This window comes from Nerophis lumbriciformis, linkage group LG06 (genome assembly GCF_033978685.3).
Source record: "Nerophis lumbriciformis linkage group LG06, RoL_Nlum_v2.1, whole genome shotgun sequence".
NCBI classification, from domain to species: Eukaryota; Metazoa; Chordata; class Actinopteri; order Syngnathiformes; family Syngnathidae; genus Nerophis; species Nerophis lumbriciformis.
In genome coordinates this window covers 12505191-12527210 of record NC_084553.2, presented here as the reverse complement: position 1 = coordinate 12527210, position 22020 = coordinate 12505191, and the positions used below count along the sequence as shown (strand labels likewise).

Here is a 22020-nt window from a genome sequence, read left to right as displayed (position 1 = left end):
CTAAGCGACAAGGATCCGGTTCATAAAAAGACGCAATCTCTCCATCCGCACACGGATTACTACCGTATTTCACAGCAACTGATATTCCTGTGAACCGCACTGTGGAACGGGAGCACGTACGGTGAATATTCGCACCACAGGGAATGAGAAGTCATCCTTCACTGTGGTTCTAGCTTGCCATGCTAACTTCCACCCATGGTGATATTCAAAAGGAAGACCTTGCCAAAAGAGACCTCTCCAGCCGGCGTCATCATAAAAGCTAACTCGAAGGGATGGATGGATGAAGAAAAGATGAGCGAGTGGTTAAGGGAAGTTTACGCGAAGAGGCCGGGTGGCTTTTTTCACACAGCTCCGAAGGCGAACACACCTTCACTAAGACGGGCAGACAGCGCCGGACGACATACGCCAACATTTGCCAGTGGATCGTAAATGCCTGGGCAGATATTTCGGTCACAACTGTGGTCCGAGCTTTCCGGAAGGCAGGATTCACAGAACAACAGCGACACTGACTCCGATGACTTCGACGAGACGGAACCGGCCATTTTGGATACCACGCTTGCGCAACTTTTCAATTCGGACACCGAAGACGAAGAATTCGAAGGATTTACGAATGAAGAATAACTTCAGAAGGTGAGCGCTATGTTTATTTTGTGTGTTGTGACATTAACGTTCGAGCAACATTATGTTGCTATTGCTCTACACCATTTTGAATTTTACTATGTTTGTGATTGCACATTTGCGTACATTTTGGGACAGAGTTGTTAGAACGCTGGTTTTCAATATATTATTAAAGTTTGACTGAACTATCTGACTGTTTTTTTTGACATTCCCTTTAGCGCAGCGTAGGCGCGGCTTATAATCCGGGGCGGCTTATTGGTGGACAAAGTTATGAAATATGTAATTCATTGAAGGTGCGGCTAATAATCCGGTGCGCCTTATAGTGCGGAAAATACGGTAATCATCTTTTTTTATTCACTGTCAGTCCTTCAGTGAGTCCCAGTGTGTTGGCGATTAAGTAACGTTGGCATTCGATTTAGAGACTTTTGGCCATACATGACTGGCGACTCAAAACGACATCTAGTGACTTTTGCTGTCTGAGTTTAGCATTGATTGGAAATCTGTTATCAGTTCTTATAGAAATCAGCTGATTTCTGCTTTTGACTGTTAATGCTAGATTGCTAGTTTTGAAAATTGCATCACACACACACACACACACACACACACACACACACACACACACACACACACACACACACACACACACACAGTTGGTTAAGCTGTTGTGATAGGCAAAGAGCCAATGTGCACAGAAAGAAGGGAAAAATGGATCATAAACGTCTAAGTGGAGGAGCTAGAAAAAAAATTCAGCAAGAAAAGAAAAAAAAGGAATCAGTTTTACTTGAGAGTGTTCCAAATATCTCCAGCTTCTTCAGTACAAAGACATCTGCTGAAAGCAATTCTATAAATGCTACTGCAAATTCAGCTAAGGTTAGCAATGCACCTGAGCTAGCATGTAGCTCCCAAGATCCTGAGACCACTACAAGTGTACGCACTGAACCAAATGCTTCGGATGCTAATGATTCAACCAACTCAGCAGTAGCCAGTTGCTCGGATGAATGTGAGGTCACTGCACCTCTGGACAGCATAGAAAATGAGTTGAATCTTTCTTCAACACCATCTACAGTGACAACTCTACCTAGTGATCCCGCTAAATGGGCTGATACCCTCACTGAGTCAATGAAGGAAGTTCTTATTCAAAGAGGTGCAAAATCATTTCACAACCGTCACAGCCATTATCCAGCTTCTGTGAGGAACAGTGGGCTAGGAGGCAAAACCCGATGCCTAAACAATGAACATTTTACTTCACACCTGCCCAATGGACAACGAGTACAAGGAGAGTGGATGATGTACTCTCCCTCTACTGGTAATGTTTACTGCTTTGCATGCAAACTGTTTTCCCCAAAAACGCATTCTTTTGTGACAGGCTATTGTGATTGGAAACACTCAGAAAGATTTGGTGAACATGAGCAAAGTGCTGAGCACATAACCTGCATGCAAGCAGTCTTGAACCGCGCCACAGGTGCCACAGTTGATGCAGACCTGTTCAAACAGTTTCAGGCAGAGAGCAGCTATTGGAGGCAGGTGTTACAAAGAGTTGTTGCAGTCATTAAATTCCTTGCAGAAAGGGGCCTTGCATTTAGGGGTAAAAATGAATCGTTAGGGTCTCCTCTCAATGGGAACTACCTTGGTATTATGGAGGTCCTGGCTGAATTTGATCCCTTTCTAAAGGATCACATCAGAAAGTTTGGGCAGATGGGTCGAGGTAATACCTCATATCTGTCCTCCACCATTTGTGAGGAATTCATTGAATTGATGGGTGCAAAAACCAAACAGGCTATAGCAGATGAACTGCAAGCAAGCAAATACTACTCTATCATTGTGGATTCAACCCCAGATTTATCTCATGTGGACCAATTGACATTCATATTCCGTTTTGTTAGCAAAGAGGGCAGTGTTGTTGAACACTTTGTGGGTTTTGAGCCCATTACTAGCCATACAGGTGAAAGTTTGGCTAACTGTGTCATGTCTGTGTTGGAAAATCTAGGGTTAGAGCTGTCAAATTGCAGGGGGCAGGCTTATGATAATGCCAGCAACATGTCAGGGAGGTATAATGGGTTGCAGGCTCACTTAAAGAAAAGCAACCCATTAATACACTATATTCCATGTGCAGCTCACTCTTTGAATTTGGTGGGAGTCAACAGCATTGACAGATGTGGAAATGAAGTCTCTAAGTATTTTGACTTGATTCAGTCTATTTACAACTTCACAACTGCATCCACACACCGATGGGACAGGGTATTTGGCAATTCCAAAATAGATCTCACACTTAAAGCTTTATCCAACACGCGTTGGAGTTGCCGTGCAGAATCTACCAAAGCACTGTGGCAGAACTACAGTAAAATAAGAGCAGCACTACAGGGTATTTCCACTGATGACACAGAGAAACGAGACACACAAACTGAAGCTGACAGTCTAGTGCGGAAGCTGGATTCACTTGAGATGGCCTTCATGGCAGGCTTTTGGGACACTGTTCTGTCCAGATTTCAGGCCACAAGTCTGCAACTTCAAAAAGCAGACATGGACCTTGGTACAGCAGTTAGATTGCTGGAATCTCTGCGCACCTTTGTTCTCTCCCAAAGAGATCTATTTGATCATTTTGAGCAGAAAGCCTTAAACATGTTGGGTGGCACCCCATCTTACAGGGCTGAATGGACGAAGAAACGTAAAAAGTTTGCTGATGAATTAGCATCCCCAGATGTTGTGCTTGAGGGAAGGCAACTGTTTCAAATAGAGACATTTATTGCCTCTATTGATCAACTGAGTTCAAGCCTTAATCACCGTCTGGAGGCCTACAAACATCTGAACAATTTGTTCAGTGTCCTTTTCTCTTTGGATACAGAGTCCAATGCTTCAGTCCTTCACAAGGCCAAGATTCTCACTGAATCATACTCATCTGACCTCAATGAAAGTCTTGGACAGGAGCTTATACAGTTCAAATCTTTTATACAGCTCAACAACACTGATGAGGAGAGGACCCCTTCAGGACTGCTCAAAACAATAATACATTTTGGACTACAGCCTACGTTTCCTAATACATACATTGCGCTACAGATTTTTCTCACTCTACCGGTCAGTAACTGTGAGGGAGAACGCTCATTCTCTCTTTTGTCAAGAGTCAAAAATGAGCTGCGCACAAGAATGACTCAGAAAAGATTAAATGCGTTATCTCTAATGGCAATTGAGAGTGAGCTGACAAGAGAGTTGGACTTCAATGATGTGGTGGATGATTTTGCGAAATTGAAAGCACGAAAGAAACCCCTTGCTTAAAGGTGCACTGTGTAAGATTTTTAGGTTGTTATTTCCAGAATTCACCCATTCACTAATGTTAGGCACTAATGTTCATGAATACTTACCACCACCATAAAATTCTAAGTATCCATTATGACTGGGAGAATTGCACTTTCGCCATTTCTGGGAACTGTCTGTCACCTGGATTCTGAAGATAGGATTGACTTTAGGCAGAAGCTTGGTGCTTTCTCTGGCAAACTGAACCTCAAGCTTCATTCTCTGCAGCTTTGCATTCTTGTTCAGACTTTCATCGACAAGGAACTTTTCAACTTCCCCACTATCGTGAAGGGGCCACCAAAAGATTTCAGTGTGTCCAGCATGTCTAGTCTCTTCTTCTCCTGTCTTTGAGCCATCTCTTGTTTCTCGTCAGCTCAACTCTCGAATTTTGCCTTCATGAGTTTACTCCAGTTGAGTTCAACCTCTCTTTTTGCTTGTGCTGCTGCCTTGAAACCTCTGAAGCTCCTGGCTCTTCTGTAAAATTATTGACCTATTGACTGCGTTCAGTGTGCCCAACTTCTTCAGTCTGTAGTCCACCTTGCCACATTGTCTCTCCATCCCAATGTTGTGCACAGGGGTGCCATCAATGTTACTAGCCTGTTCACTGACAGGGTCCATTGGGAAGGTCTCCTCATCCATCCCATAGTCCATCCTCTGCCTGGCCAGGACAGTCTTCAGATGGGGCAGCATGAGATCTGTCAGCTGCTTCACTTCATCCAAGTATTCGGCAGCCACGTCTGACACTGAGTTCAGGACATGTCCAGTGCCTGTCCAGCCACTATAGCATTCTTGCTGTCTACATCCAGATCCACCATGAAACTCTGTAGCACTTGCTCCATCTTCATATCGGCCTCCGCCAACCGCATCACTTTATTCATGGCACTGCTGAAGCCCAGTGTAGTGTGGGTGCCACAAAAGATCTGCCCTGCTGGTTTTTCCAAGTTGTTCATCTCTGCCAACAGCTTTGAAAAGCCTTTGTTGTGCTCTGTGCTGTCAGTCATATGTGCATCTACAAGTTTATAAACATCCTCCACATTGACTCCTCTGACCGACGCCAGTATTTCGAACCCCATATCCACTTGCATTTCTATGTCCTCAGTGGTCTCTCGGTGAATGGGTAAGACAGGCAGAGGAAATGGGCTATCTTGACCTGCATGCAGCCCTTGTACCATGAACTGGCCTACACCTTTCTTTGTGGTGCTCTCCGATGCATGTGTTATCATTTTACCTTTCTCCTTCTCCTCCTCAAGCTTTCCCACAAAATAGATACAGACTTTGAGCCTCAATTTGCTGCACAGCTGCCGTTATGCCAAAGTGTTTTCCTAAGATATTATTTTATTTTTAATGATAGAAGGGAGGAAAAGGGGGCAAAAATCATGTCCAATTTAGTTTTTTGGGTGGGGTGGGGGGTTTATTTCATGATAGGTACCAACTTCCAATACATAATATCTCTCAAATGACCCAATGCACCATCACTGAAGTGGGCGTAATCATTTTCCAAAATTTTTATTTTTAGGCCATTTATCCGCTCCCCCTACCTGTGTCTGTGTGAAACCTGTGCTTGTCTGTGTGGTATACCTAATAGTGTGTGTGCAGTATGTGCACTCTTCTGTACAGTACAGTGTGCATGTCTGTTCACAGTATACAGTATTTCTTGCATAGTGCGTGCGTGTGTGTGCGCGTGCACGCGCAGGTTTGAGGGGCCAAGACCATGTCAGGCCCAGGGGGCCAAAATTTCTTAATCCGCCCCTGCCTACGTAGTAATAGTACATATGACCTTAATGCAATAATATATCATAGATACACAACATAGCATATATCGGTAATAATTGGCATTTAGTACACATTAGCTTCACCAGTAAATAACAGTAAGCCCTGCCATACACACTACAGGATAGCCTCAAACCAAACATTCAAATAACATCATCCCAACATTTAACTGAACTTAAATGTCTTAACTAGACCACAAGGTGTCACTGCACGCTACAGAAGGCACATAAACGTGGTGCTTGTGACCTGCCGTGCAGGATAAGGTGCTTGTTTACATGTACAAAGGGACATGTGTCCGCAAATGCTCTCTTTAAAGAGATAAAGAACTGGTACATGAAATACATTGTCTAGACGCTGTAAACAAGGCACGCTGCGCGCCAAATAACTTCGACGTAAGTAATAGATGGCGTCGGAAACAAACAAATGCAGAGAAGTCAAACAGGCAATTAAACGTGTACATTAGAATGCTTAACTGAACTTACATTCGTCAGTGACGCACCGCAGTGCTGTACAATATTACACGTTTTATATATACTGTATACAGTGTTGGGACTAACGCGTTACAAAGTAACGCGTTACTGTAACGCCGTTAGTTTCGGCGGTAACTAGTAATCTAACGCGTTATTTTTTTTTATTCAGTAATTTAGTTACCGTTACTACATGATGCGTTACTGCGTTATTTTACGTTACTTTTGATGTAGTATCGGCTAGAAACAGAAGCGCTGCGGTGTCGCGTTCTTCTGAATCTTCCTCTGTCACAAGCCGGAGAGAAGAAAAGAGGCGCGGTCTATGTGTGTGTGTGTGTGTGGGGGGAGGTGATCCGCGGTTTGATATATGAAACAAACAAAAAAAAGTTGTTGGCACGTTCAGTCCACACACAGCGTGGTCATGGTGAGCGGAGTAACGGAGGAGCTTGAACGCCCCCGCCATTGAATCGGTGTGTTTATAGGTGCAGACTCGGTTGTGCAAAACGAGGGTTTTAAACACATGCTGAACGTGCTTGAACCACGTTACGACATCCCGTCACGCACCCACTTCAGCAATAAGATTGTGCCAGATCTTTATGAGCAGGAGAAGAAAAAAGTTGTGGATGAACTATCCCGAGCATCATCTGTTGCGCTCATGACAGACTGGTGGACGTCCAGCGGAACTATAAGTGCTCACTTCATCACAGCAGACTGGGAGATGAGAAGACACGCCCCCTCTACGAGAGTCACCTTGCGCAGGTACTGACACAAGCAGTGGAGGACTGGAAGATAAAGATATCCCAGTTGTGATGTTATGTGCCAGGGAATATAAGAACTACACTATCCAGCATGCAACAGGAATGATGAGCATGCGCGGTAGCCCGGAAGGTGGTATGTGGCCATGCCTGCAGCTAGAATGTTGTTATGAGCACGCTTTATGAGTAAACGTTTAGAACTCAGCCAACACGCCTCGTCTGCATTATTTACTAATAGACAGACAACACATGGTGTCAGAAGTGGCCGTGAGCAGCGTCGGACGGAATGTTTGCCACGAGGGAGCCACGAAAGACGAGAGGAAGGAAGATGTCTCTGGTCGCGTGAGTGAAAACGTGCGAAGGACGCCACATTTCTGAGGAGTTTGCTACGGTGTGTGAAGACTATGAGCGGCGGTAAAGTGACACAGAGGACAAGGGACAAATTGAACAAATAGAAGAGGATCTTGTGCCCGAGTTGGAGGAAAGCCAACAACACAAAGAGCTGTGGAGTCCCGGTAACTTACCCCAAAGTGCAGTCATGGAAAAGCTAAGTCCACCTAGCCCAATGCTACTAACTGCTAATCTTGCTGATAACTGGAAGCGTTTTAAGCAAAGATTTAATATATATTTAGCAGCAAGCGGAGCAGGAGGTGATAATGAAAAGCTGAAAGCTCATATACTTTTGCATGTTATTGGAGAAGATGCTTTGGACATATATAATAGCTTTCAGCTGGATGAAGCTAATTTGACTTTGGAACAGCTAATGACAAAGTTTGAAGAATACTTTGTGCCTCGTCAAAACGTGACATTTGAGAGGTATAAGTTTTTCACACATGACCAAAAGCAAGGACTACCTTTTGATCAGTACATGGCAGAGCTTCATACACTAAGCAAAACATGTGAATTTGACACTCTGAGAGACTCATTAGTGAGAGATAGGATTGTTTGTGGTACAATGGATAATGCACTGAGAGAAAGACTGCTTCGAGAAACTGGGCTTACGTTAGATAAGTGTGTCAGTATGTGTAGAGCAGCTGAGACCACCAGAGCTCAAGCAAAAGAGCTACGGAGAGGTGAAACAACAGTGCATGCCATACATAAAGAACAATGAAAAAGAAAATGTTTACCAAACAAAAGGATCAAAAAGACAAATCTGTGGAATTTAAATGTGGTAAATGTGGAGGCAGCCACAAGCCAAAATATTGTCCTGCATATGGAAAAACATGTAACAACTGTGGAAGGAGCAATCACTATGCAAAGTGTTGCAAAGCAGCTTCAAGACAGAAAGTTCACACAGTTGAAGAAGATGATGATAAGGAGTTTCTTGTCAATGTGGTGCAAGCATGCACAATTGAAAAAGAAGAATGGATTGTTCCAATCACAGTGAATCAGACGACAATACCATTCAAGTTAGATACAGGTGCTCATGTAAAAGTTAGATACAGGTGCTCATGTAAACCTGCTATCTTTGGAAGATTACAAAACACTGACTGTAAAGAGCAAAATCCATCCAGTAAAAAACCAAAGTAAGTGGATACACTGGAGAACGAGTTCCTGTTAAAGGCGGATGTATTGCAACTTTTAAACACAAGGGTCGACAAATGAGAGCACAGCTACTGATCGTGGATATGAGTGTACAACCAATCCTGGGACAAGCTCAATCTTGTCAAAAGAGTGTTTGTGGTGACATCTCAAGAAACTACAAATGCTCAGGACACACTCATGGAAGAGTATAAGGACTGCTTTCAAGGACTTGGATGTCTACCTGGACTACCTAAAATATGTGTAGATAAAAATGTGTTTCCTGTTGTGCACCCGTGCAGGAAAGTCCCATTTGCTCTGCGGGAAAAACTGAAAGATGAACTAGCACGAATGGAAAAGTTGGGAGTCATTAAAAGAATAGATGAGCCAACTGAATGGGTCAGCTCGCTGGTTGTTGTGCAAAAGAAAACAGGTGCCCTAAGAATATGCTTGGATCCAAGAGACTTAAATAAAGCGATCAGAAGAGAGCACTTCAAGTTACCAACCAGGGAAGAGATCATGGCACAATTTGCTGGAGCAAAATGGTTCAGCAAATTAGATGCTTCATCAGGTTTCTGGCAGATGAAGCTTGACGAGGAGAGTTCAAGACTGTGCACATTTAACACCCCGGAGGGCAGGTACAGGTTTCTTCGTCTACCATACGGCATCTTGTCAGCGCCTGAAGTATATCATAAGACCATTCACATGATTTTTGAGCACATACCTGGAGTTGAGACAATGATGGATGATATCATAGTGTGGGGCTCAACCCGAAAAGAACACGACGAAAGACTGAGACAAGTGCTAGACAAGACAAGGGAGCTGAACCTGAAACTTAACAAAGAAAAATGTGAGTTTGGAGTGAAGTCACTTACCTTTGTGGGAGATGTTGTGAGTGAAGAGGGCGTGAAGCCAGACCCGAGAAAAACTTCAGCAATCAACAACATGGAAAGGCCAACCAACAAAGATGAGGTCAGACGTTTCCTAGGGATGGTCACCTATCTTGCCAAGTTTGTCCCACAACTGTCAACACAGTCAGCACCTCTCAGGAGTCTTCTTGAACAAAAGAATGAATGGATATGGTCCCACGAGCAAGAACAATGTTTTCTGAAACTGAAAGAGACTCTTACACAGGAGCCTGTGTTAAAGTTTTATGACCCCGAGAAGAGCACCAGGATCTCGGCAGATGCATCGCAGTACGGCCTGGGAGCAGTGCTACTGCAGCAACATGAAGAGCAGTGGCTACCTGTCGCCTATGCATCCAGAGCACTGACAAGTGCCGAGACCAGGTATGCTCAAATTGAAAAAGAACTGTTAGCAAGTTTGTATGCATGTGAGCGTTTCCATCAATATGTATATGGACAGATGTTTCAAGTGGAAACTGATCATAAACCGTTGGTGTCCATCATGAACAAACCATTGAATGACTGTCCAGTACGAATACAGCGCATGCTAATTCGACTGCAAAAATATGACGTGCACATGATGTATACACAAGGAAAATATATGTACACAGCTGACACATTGTCTAGAGCAGTGGATAAGAGAGAACTTGCAGACAGTGAAAATAGCACAGAGATACAGGCATATGTAGATATGGTAGTGACATCTTTGCCGGTGACTGCAGACAGAACAGAACACATACGGAGAGAGACTATTGCAGATGAAACTATGAAAGAACTCAAGAGCACAGTACAGAATGGATGGCCTGACAACAAAAAGGATTGCCCCTTGAAAATACAAGACTATTGGAATTGTAGAGCTGAGCTCACAGTGGTGGATGACATTGTGCTAAAAGGGAGCAAATTTGTTATTCCGTACTCACTGCGCAAACAGATGCTCGAAAAGATACACGAAGGCCACCTCGGTGAAGTCAAGTGTAAAAGGAGGGCTAGAGAAGTAATGTACTGGCCAAGGATCAATCAGGATATTAGCCAAACAACAACGTCATGTGGAGTTTGCCGAACTTACAGGCCAAAACAACAAGCTGAGCCACTGATGACTCATCCAGTGCCCCACAGACCGTACTACAAAGTAGGAACTGATCTATTTGACTTTGATGGAAGGAGCTACGTGGTAGTCACAGACTACTTTTCAAACTATCCGGAAATTGGAGCGTTGCAGTCAACATCGAGCAAAGCAGTTGTCAGTTATTTAAAGACTGTTTTCGCCAGACATGGTGTTCCATGCAAACTGTTTTCTGACAATGGTCCCCAGTTTTCTAGTTGTGAGTTTGCTGCCTTTGCCAAGGAATGGGGGTTTCAACACTCCACGTCAAGTCCAACTTATCCAAAGTCCAACGGCTTGGCAGAATGCTCTGTAAAAACAGTAAAAAACTTGTTAAAAAAATCACAGGACAAAGATGACTTTCAGAAAAGTTTACTGATCTACCGGAGTGCACCTCTACAAAATGGACTGTCACCAGCCCAAATGCTGATGGGTAGGCGCATTCGCTCCAACCTACCAGTCAACGAGGATTTGCTGACACCCAAAGGCGCACACAAAGTCAGACACGCTAAGGAAGTACAAAAAGCAAAGCAAAAACAGCTGCATGATAGAACGGCAAAACACCTGCCTATGCTGAGGCCGGGAGACGTTGTGCGTCTCAGAGACATTTCTACAGGCACTTGGAGACAAAAAGGACAGGTGGAAGAGAAAGTTGCTCCACGTTCGTATAGGATCCAGATGGAAAATGGACCGACTCTGAGAAGGAACCGCACGGATCTTCAACTACAGCTGACTGAAGGCAACATTGCAGCTCAGGAAAAGGCTCAACAGGACTCAGCTGGAGCTGCAGAACTTGCTGACACTGAGCCTGACCTTGCTGACCAAGGACTGACAGCAGTGTCCGCGTCACCTGCTGTTGAGAGACTGTCTAACTCTAGACCTAAGAGACATGTTCAGCCACCTAAGAGGCTGATTGAGAGTTGTTAAGGACTCTTGAGGTTTTGAGAGTTGTAAAAAAAAAAAAAAAAAAAAAAAAAAAAAAGGGTTGACATAACTGTTTATGATGCTTAGACATTTTTGCACTTTGTCTTTATTGAAAGAAATGTCTATGTAGAGAAAAGTTATTTGCAGATGTGGTTGCAATGCTAAAAGAATTAAAAGTTAAACACTATTTCTTTATAGGGAGAAAGATGTGATGTTATGTGCCAGGGAATATAAGAACTACACTATCCAGCATGCAACAGGAATGATGAGCATGCGCGGTAGCCCAGAAGGTGGAATGTGGCCATGCCTGCAGCTAGAATGTTGTTATGAGCACGCTTTATGAGTAAACGTTTAGAACTCAGCCAACACGCCTCATCTGCATTATTTACTAATAGACGGACAACACAGGTTGATGAGGCGTCATGAAGCGTTTCGACACATTGCAAAACTGTATTGATACTGTGTCGATACTGTGTCACTAAATACTGACATCTGCTGGACTTTAAAAATCCCTACAGGCAACCTATGGACCGACTCAACTGACACTGATTTTATGACCTAGTACAGTGGTTCTCAAATGGGGGTAAGCGTACCCCTGGGGGTACTTGAAGGTATGCCAAGGGGTACATGAGATTTTAAAAAAATATTCTAAAAATAGCAACAATTCAAAAATCCTTTATAAATATATTTATTGAATAATACTTCAACAAAATATGAATGTAAGTTCATAAACTCAGTGAAGCACAAGCTCAGGTTTGTCACTAAAATGTATGTCAAAAAGAACTGTGAAAAGAAATGCAACAATGCAATATTCAGTGTTGACAGCTGGATTTTTTGTGGACATGTTCCATAAATATTGATGTTAAAGATTTTTTTTTTGTGAAGAAATGTTTAGAATGAATCCAGATGGATCTCTAATACAATCCCCAAAGAGGGCACTTTAAATTGATGATTACTTCTATGTGTAGAAATCTTTATTTATAATTGAATCACTTGTTTATTTTTCAACAAGTTTTTAGTTATTTTTATATCTTTTTTTCCAAATAGTTCAAGAAAGACCACTACAAATGAGCAATATTTTGCACTTTATACAATTTAATAAATCAGAAACTGATGACATAGTGCTGTATTTTTTTTTTTCAACCAAAAATGCTTTGCTCTGATTAGGGGGTACTTGAATTAAAAAAAATTCACAGGGGGTACATTGCTAAAAAAAGGTTGAGAACCACTGACCTAGTATATAAAAATAATATAAACCAAGTCATTGTATTTCATTTAGGATTATTTCATAACTTCATTTAAATAAAAATATATTTTTGTCTTTTTTAGATACAGTCAATAAATAATGTGAACATGTATCATAACATGGAAATCTAAGAGAACGTGTTGTGAATGAGGATGCTTGTGGACCTGGAAATTATTATTTTAATTTTATTTTTTTTACACATTTTTATTAAAAAACAAAACAGTTTTTCCAACGTATTCAATTTTAGACGCTTTCTCTTCTTAGTTATTATTTCTCCGGCTGTAGAAAAGACCCGCTCACGGGGCACAGAGTCAGCGTCAGTGCGACACAGTTTGCGTATCGGTCACGTGACCAAAACAGCTCATGATCGGTCACGTGACTTTCTAAAAGCGGTACACGCACCGACACAGGGTTTCGCTCTATGAGCTCGACGCATGCGCCGATGCATCGGTGTTGCCGGACCCATCCATCCATCCATCCATTTTCTACCACTTATTCTCTTTGGGGTCGCGGGGGGCGCTGGAGCCTATCTCAGCTATAATCGGGCGCCATTTAAAAAAAAAAATTGTTTTAATATTTATTTATATGTATCATTATTCTCCTACTCACCTTTCCAGTAGACGCCTCTCCCCTCTCACTTTATGTGCTCCTCTGCCCTGACCAACAAAGCAACTTCTGCTTTATAAAATAAAAGAAAACAGAAATACACACTCATGTTTAAAAGCCATGTAAGCCAATTGTAATTCACTACAGAGTAACAGTCAATGTAAACTTTTCAACTATTCAAAATTACCATTGTCAAATTCTTACAATTTTGTCTATACAGACAAATTATTTGATACAATAATTTTATTGTCGTAAGATAAGCTACTAGTTACTCTCCATTTAATGTAGCTAAGCTACAGGCGAAGCTATCCCCACAGAATTGTAGCAAGCTGCATTACACGCTACATCAACCATACATACATACATACATACATACATACATACATACATACATACATACCGGTACTTGCAAAGTTGCGGTATGATGTACAAAACGAGGGGGAGGACACTGACTGGACACACATGAAAATAAAGGAAGTTAAATAATATTATAATAATATCAAATAAAGACTAAAATATACACTATAGCTTATATATACAATGACTGTTTAAACACAACAGTGGCAAAGTGACAATAACCCGGCTAAAGGAAAAGTGCAAAACATTTGTCAAACAACACAGATATTGACAAATTTCATCTTCATATGGCCGGAAATCAATAAAAGTGAACTTTTCTTTGCTCCAGGACTGGAATACTACGTAACTGTAATACCAGTACTAAGCAGCATTGCTGCGTTCCCATCGTCTACCTCCTCCCTGTTTCGTTTGCTTACACAGCTGTGCACTGTCATGTTAGCAGAAACAAAACAGAACGTTATTCAAATGTTAAAAACAATGTCAATTAAGTAAAAGTACAGGTAAAATACCTATTGATTCACCCTGGAGTTATCTAGCACCGACAACTCACAGGGTTTTGTAACCCCCCTGCAATTCCCAGAAGGCAGCCAAAAGGTTATTATTAGTTTAAAAAGTACCACTCAACATCGACAATTAGCCCTCTTTCTTTTGTAAATGCACCCATGACATCAAAATGTGGTGGACCACTCTAATGCTCAGATGAGTGGGAGGGGATTGCCTGACTAGAGGGATGTCCATTGTGTCCTTGAGCAAGACACCTCACCCTTGCTCCTGATGGGTCCTGGTGAGCGCCTTGCATGGGAGCTCCCGGCATCAGTGTGTGAATGTGTGTGTGAATGGGTGAATGTGGAAATAGTGTCAAAGCGCTTTGAGTTCCTTAAAAAAGGTAGAAAAGCGCTATACAAGTATAACACATTTACTTAACTTACCTAAAATAGGGAAGTCATGAAATTAACTAAGACATGTAGAGTCACTGCACCACGGCTGGCGCCTGTCGCTGCACCCACGCCTGCTTCATCTGCTGCACCCACACCTGACTCGTCTGCCGCTGTTTACACGCCTGACTCGTCGACATCCGCTACTTCCACGCCTGACTCGTAGACATCCGCTGCTTCCACGCCTGCCTCGTCCGCTGCTTCCACACTTGCTTCGTCCACTGCTTGCATGCTTGCCTCATCCGCTGCGTCCACGCCTGCCACAACGACGACGACGACGACGCGCCCACCTCCCCGTCGACCCCGGTTGTGGCCGCTCCATGGTCGCCTGCCTCGCCTGCCTCGCCTGCTGCAGCAACGTTCCACTCGCCCCCGCCACTTGACTTGTCCTCGGTGGATTCGGGTACACTTGGCCTGGCGACCCACCGCCAAGTCCTACCTCCGCCCTCCCGTGACTTTTGACCCTGCTTATTTTTTTTGGTCCTTTTTTTGGACATCTAGAATCTGTCCTTAAGGGGGGAATTCTGTCATGATCCGTAGTCGGATTATGTTTTGTGTTATTGGTTTGTTTTGGACTCCTTTTAGCTCCTGTTTATGCACTTCCTGAGTTTAGTCACCATGGTTACTTATGATTTTCACCTGCCTTTTACGCGCACCTGTTGCTCATCAGAGTCTACTATTTAAGCCTGCCTTTTCCGGTCACTCGTCGTGGCTTCATTATTTGCTTCCCGCTACTGTCACGTGAGATTTCGAGTTCATGATTCCTGTGCTAAGCGATTCCTTAGCTTCTAGTGTTCCTGTGCTAAGTAAGTTACCTTAGCTTCCCGTGCGATCGGCACGCATCCCTTTTGTTTTGTTTTTGTCTGTTTGTATCGATTTACGATTTACATTTTGGACAATTTAAAGGGGAGGATTCTAGCCCCCTCCTGACCTCCCGCCACCCACCCCTAAAGACTGTTCCAGACCGTAAGGAGCACGTCTGGTATCCGCCCCTTAAGGGGGGGTCTAGGGCCGGGAGCTGTGCTGGTGGGGTGGCTCAGCTGCACCCAGCCAGGCAGCAACCTCCAGCCCGGCCGCCACCACCAGTCTTTCGGCATGCCAAGCCGCAACCCCCAGCTAGGCCACCTCCGCCAAGCTCATGGCTAACCTCAGCCCGGGTGGGCCTGCAGACGCCACCATCATCTTCGGTGGGCCTGCAGACGCCACCATCATCTCCGGTGGGCCTGCAGACGCCACCATCTCCAGCATCTGAACCTGCTGTTCCAAGGCTAGTTCCTCTTCCTGCTCCTCGTCGTGGCTTCATTATTTGCTTCCCGCTACTGTCACGTGAGATTTCGAGTTCATGATTCCTGTGCTAAGCGATTCCTTAGCTTCTAGTGTTCCTGTGCTAAGTAAGTTACCTTAGCTTCCCGTGCGATCGGCACGCATCCCTTTTGTTTTGTTTATGTCTGTTTGTATCCATTTACGATTTACATTTTGGACAATTTAAAGGGGAGGATTCTAGCCCCCTCCTGACCTCCCGCCACCCACCCCTAAAGACTGTTCCAGACCGCAAGGAGCACGTCTGGTATCCGCCCCTTAAGGGGGGGTCTAGGGCCGGGAGCTGTGCTGGTGGGGTGGCTCAGCTGCACCCAGCCAGGCAGAAACCTCCAGCCCGGCCGCCACCACCAGTCTTTCGGCATGCCAAGCCGCAACCCCCAGCTAGGCCACCTCCGCCAAGCTCATGGCTAACCTCAGCCCGGGTGGGCCTGCAGACGCCACCATCATCTCCGGTGGGCCTGCAGACGCCACCATTATCTCCGGTGGGCCTGCAGACGCCACCATTATCTCCGGTGGGCCTGCAGACGCCACCATTATCTCCGGTGGGCCTGCAGACGCCACCATCTCCAGCATCTGAACCTGCTGTTCCAAGGCTAGTTCCTGTTCCTGCTCCTCGGCTAGCACCAGTTCCTGTTCCTGCTCCTCGGCTGGCACTAGTTCCTGCTCCTCGGCTAGCATCTGCTCCAGTTCCTGCTTCTCGGCTAGCTCCTGTTCCTGCTCCTCGGCGAGCACCAGTAGCAGCACCACGGCTAGCACCTGTCACTGCACCACGGCTGGCGCCTGTCGCTGCGCCACGGCTGGCGCCTGTCGCTGCGCCACGGCTGGCGCCTGTCGCTGCGCCACGGCTGGCGCCTGTCGCTGCGCCATGGCTGGCACCTGTCGCTGCACCCACGCCTGCTTCATCTGCTGCACCCACGCCTGCTTAGTCTGCTGCACCCACGCCTGACTCGTCTGCCGCTGTTTACACGCCTGACTCGTCGACATCCGCTACTTCCACGCCTGACTCGTTGACATTCGCTGCTTCCACGCCTTACTCGTAGACATCCTCTGCTTCCACGCCTGCCTCGTCCGCTGCTTCCACATCTGCTTCGTCCGCTGCTTCCACGCCTGCCTCGTCCGCTGCGTCCACGCCTGCCACAACGACGACGACGCGCGCACCTCCCCGTCGACCACGGATGTGGCCGCTCCCTGGTCGCCTGCCTCGCCTGCTGCAGCAACGTTCCACTCGCCCCCGCCACTTGACTTGTCCTCGGTGGATTCGGGTACACTTGGCCTGGCGACCCACCGCCAAGTCCTACCTCCGCCCTCCCGTGACTTTTGACCCTGCTTGTTTTTTTTGGTCCTTTTTTTGGACATCTAGAATCTGTCCTTAAGGGGGGAATTCTGTCATGATCCGTAGTCGGATCATGTTTTGTGTTATCGGTTTGTTTTGGACTCCTTTTAGTTTCTGTTTATGCACTTCCTGAGTTTAGTCACCATGGTTACTTCTGATTTCCACCTGCCTTTTACGCGCACCTGTTGCTCATCAGAGTCTACTATTTAAGCCTGCCTTTTCCGGTCACTCGTCGTGGCTTCATTATTTGCTTCCCGCTACTGTCACGTGAGATTTCGAGATCATGATTCCTGTGCTAAGCGATTCCTTAGCTTCTAGTGTTCCTGTGCTAAGTAAGTTACCTTAGCTTCCCGTGCGATCGGCACGCATCCCTTTTGTTTTGTTTTTGTCTGTTTGTATCCATTTACGATTTATGATTAATAAATCATCTCCTACCTGCACGCTTTCGTCCGGAGTCGTCAGTTTTGCGTCCCGGGAGAACGAACCGCAGCAAGCTGCACCGCAAACCGTGACAATAAGAGCAGAACAATGAGGTATAATAACACCGTTTAAATTGGGACTCATCTCTTAAATTGTTGCTCATCTCACAGGATATGTTGGGTTTCTACTATTTAGAAATCACTACAAAATTCATTGACTGGCAACACTAAATTGGCCCTAGTTTGTGAATGTTGTCTCTCTGTATTGGCCCTGCGATGAGGTGGTGACTTGTCCAGGGTGTACGCCGCCTTCCGCCCAAATGCAGCTGAAATAGGTTCCAGCACCTCCCGCGACTTCGAGAGGAACAAACGGTAAAAAATGGATGGATGGATGGATGGATGGATATGTATAACTGGTTCCTGTCCAAGTGTTGCTTTGTCCTTCATGTTTTTTGCCTCCCCAATCACTCATTGTCACATTTTCCTCTGAATTTTTCAGATGAACTTGCTGATCATTGCTGGTTTCTGAAAGTTCAGTGATAGTGTTTATGTCTGTTGAAGAGGAATGAAGTGCATGAACAGAAGCAGTGAGTCGCATGGCTCCTTCTGAATCTATCTCCTCATCCTCAGTCAACACGTTAAATACTAAAACACACCAAAACAGATAAAAATGCAAAACATTTTGAAACAGGATGAAAAATAATATAATGAAGCAGAACGCCATAAGTGTAATGACTTAGTTTACCTGAGTTCCACTTTTCATTTTTTTTGTTCTGATTGGAGGGAAGAGTGAGTACTTGGTCTAAGGATGTGTTTTCATCACGTTCTTTGCACACTGAAACGACAACACAAAATAATTACATTCCAATCACCTTAGCGAGGTAAGGAAACTAACATCCCAACTAGGTATTAATGACATTTAAATAAATAACTAATATGACTTTGATTGATTGTCTTTTGTCATGTCGAGTTTCTGTACCTTTTAGATATTCACGTGTTATGTATAAAACACAACACACGATGATGACCACAATGAAGATACAGACTAATAGGAAAATCAGATGATCATCTGATCTTTTACCTGCACAGAAAAACAAAAGTCGAACTCAAATCAACTTTTCAAAGTACATTCTATCCAAAATAAGATTTAAATATGTACAACCACCATTTCATAGCCATCATTATTGATTACAATTACCCAGGAAGCAGTCCTTAGCGGTGAATGAAGCCGTTTCATTGGTCAGAGGGTTGCTGACATCACAACGATAAACTTGATCATCATCTTCATTCCTGACAATTATTGTTAAATTTGGTCCAGTCTGCTCCTTTCCTGCTGAGCTCCACTTAAACTTTAATAAATGAGGATGTTTGGACTCTGTTGAGCACACAAGTGTCGCCTGCTTTGTGTCGCTCATCTCACAGGATATGTTGGGTTTGGATACTTTGTCTGTAAGAAAACAGAAGGATGGTCAACATGAGGTCAGATGTTTTTTTTGTTTTTGGGGTGGAGATTCATGTAGTGTTGAGTCGTGTTCACATTTGAGCTCAAATGTAACACAACACAACACTATTGTCAACTTACCTATAACTTCAATTGTACACAGGAAAGTATCCTGCTCGCTGTTTATGTTCATTTCTAGGTGACAGACTCCACTGTCTTCATATGTGGCGTTTTTGATGGTGAGTTCTGCAGAGACCCGGTCCAGAGTGATTCTGTTCTTGTATGAAGAAGGCACATAGTCCTCTGTGCCAGTAAAATATACCACATCATTTTCATTATGTAGCCAGAGAATTTGAAAAGGTCGTTCAGAGATGGATGGCATCAAGTGTATGTCCTGACCCTTCAGGAAATATTTCACATCCTGTGCAGAAACTGTGAAAGGGGCATAAACAGATAAATAGTCTTCAGCTGAAGTGGTGCACCATTATGACCCTTTTTTATAAACAAAACCACAAAAAAAAAAAAAACTTCAGTTCCAATAACCACAGCATGATCTACTTTGCACGATTGTAATGAGAGTAATTACCATACTAACAAATAACATGTTATCTGCACTTCAAAGTTTTTGGCATGCAGGTTTTGTTCCCGTTTACACTGCACACCAAATCAGATTGTTTTGCCCTCAAGTGACACAGATCTGATTTTTATTTCCAGTCTAAACGCTCCAAAGTGCTTTAAGTCTGATCTTTTCAAATGTGACTTCGGTCCAAACACAATGTGACCTGAATCTGATTTTTTCGTCAGCTTTGGGCAAGCTACATGAATTTGTGTACGCCGGAAAGAGGCAGTCGCCAGCAGAAATGGATATTTCATCACAATATACGGTTTCAGTTTGCATTTAAGACGACCACATTTTCGTTGCATCACTTGTCAATAGTGCGCAAATAATAGGCCATATGTAATATATGAATATATATTTTGATTCCGAAGATATAGTGGTTGTTGAAGGGCTGGAATTGACGCTGTGGAACATTTGCTTACATGTGAGTTGAAAAATAAAGCTCCTGTAGATCCACACTTATGTCCCTGTCTCCTATACTTAACAACCATAAAAACATTACAACCCTCCCAAATATATTTCACTATATACATTCATTCATACAATATATTACTTTCATTTACTTTCACGTAAAAAAACACTACTTTTTAAGGTTTTGCGACTTTTATTTTATTTTGTAGTCATAGAAACATCCTCCCGGTCAACTTCCTTTATTTTCACGTTATCGAAGTGTGTATGCAAGTGACGTCGAGGCCACATTGGGGCCACATTGGGGCCTTTGCACGTTTACACCGGAGTCTGATAAAAATCACATTATACTTGCAGTGTAAACAGGCAGCTGGAAAAAATCAGATTGAAATAAAATCAGATTTGGACAACTTTGGCTTGCAGTGTAAACGTAGTCTTTGTCACCTGCACTTTTTACTGTCCAAAAACAATTTAACACTATTAAATGGAGACAAGTCAAACACTGGCGCCAGGCGGAAAAAAGCCCCCCAGGCTGAAACTTGTCTTTTTAGATCACTCACAAGCTTGTTGATTGGCTCTCTGGGCTGCCTTCTGCCATCATTTGAGGATGTATCATTCAAAATGGAGATAAAACAATCATCCATACCTTGTATTACTATTTACAAACTACAAAAAAAATAAATAAATATGTGTTTATTGATTATTTTACAGAATGACTTTCAGTTATGTGCACTGTTTTTGACGGTTTTGTCATTACGGGGTACTTAAATGTGCAAGTGGATGTAGCCAATGACAGGCATGCTAAAGAACTCAGTGTTGTCCTTGAAATGTTTGGTCAAACTCGCATGTAAAGGAGCTCACCCACAGCAGTGTGCACACTCTTGATTTGATCATTATCAAGAGTCTTGGGAATGTTGTCGATCCTGCTTTATTGGATAGTTTTTGTGTTTTCTTTGACTTGTCGGTAGACCCAAACCAGCAGATAGGTCTGTGGTTGTTCGGGGAAGACTTAAAAATGACAGCATACGGACACAGTTTGTGGAAATGATTAGGTTTGAGAATGCCCCGTATGTTAATGTTGATGATCTGTTGAACTTTTATTCGTCAAGTGTTGTAAATGTTTTGGTTAGAATGGTTAAAAGTAGGCAAAAGGCGCCACAGAGAAATAAAGACTTGTTCTCGGCACAGAAAAGGGAGTGCCGCTGAGCTGAATGGAAATGTCAAAGTCAAAGCTCCAAGTCTATTATGAGATTTACAAAAAAGAGTTAAATGTTTGCAATTAGTAAATCAATCAAAGTTTATAGATACAGCCCTTAATCAACAATGTCTCAAAGGGCTTCACAAACCACAATGACATCCTTGGATCTGATCCCAAATCCGGGCAAGAAAAAACTCAACCTAATGGGAACAATGAGAAACCTTGAAAGTGACCGTAGTGTGGGCACCCCAACTAGACTTTGTGTAGAACAAGGGAAAATATATATAGCCACTCTGCAGCTACATAGTCAAAAAGAGCTGGCATGTTTCACTCCTGTCACTGACAAAACAGTTGAAGAGATCATCCACAGTCTGAGTCCATCAACATGTCGTCTTGATGAGTTACCCACTAGATTTCTAAAGTCTGTGCTGAGCAGTTTGTTACCACAATTTGCTCATCTAGTTACCATCTCACTTCAGACTGGAACATTCCCCAAGGTCTTAAAATTGCTGTCATTACACCCCTTTGAAAGAAGAGTAGTCTAGATATCACAGAAATGAACAACGTTTGGCCAATATCCAACCTGCCATTCTTGGGCAGAGTCCTAGAAAAAGTTGTACACCAACAACTCAGTGACTTACTCCTGTTTAACAATTTGTTTGATACTTTTCAATCTGGCTTTAGGCCACACCCAGCACTGAAACAGCTCTGATCAAGGTGACAAATGATGTCCGCCAGAACACAGACGCAGGAAACATCTTAGTCTTATTACAGAGGTTGGAAGACAT

At 43.7% G+C, this 22020-nt stretch overlaps 1 protein-coding gene across 1 annotated transcript in view; it reads right to left on the bottom strand.

Moving 5' to 3' along the window:
• LOC133608468 (lymphocyte function-associated antigen 3-like) overlaps positions 1–22020 on the bottom strand; it is a 48620-nt gene extending 26600 nt beyond the window's left edge. The window contains exons 1-5 of the mRNA XM_072913399.1: positions 21924–22020; positions 19149–19310; positions 18765–19013; positions 18546–18647; positions 18312–18401 (exon numbers count right to left, since the gene is read on the bottom strand). Of these exons, the coding sequence (XP_072769500.1) occupies positions 18312–18401; positions 18546–18647; positions 18765–19013; positions 19149–19310; positions 21924–22020 (700 nt within the window). The remainder of the gene's footprint in view (positions 1–18311; positions 18402–18545; positions 18648–18764; positions 19014–19148; positions 19311–21923) is intronic.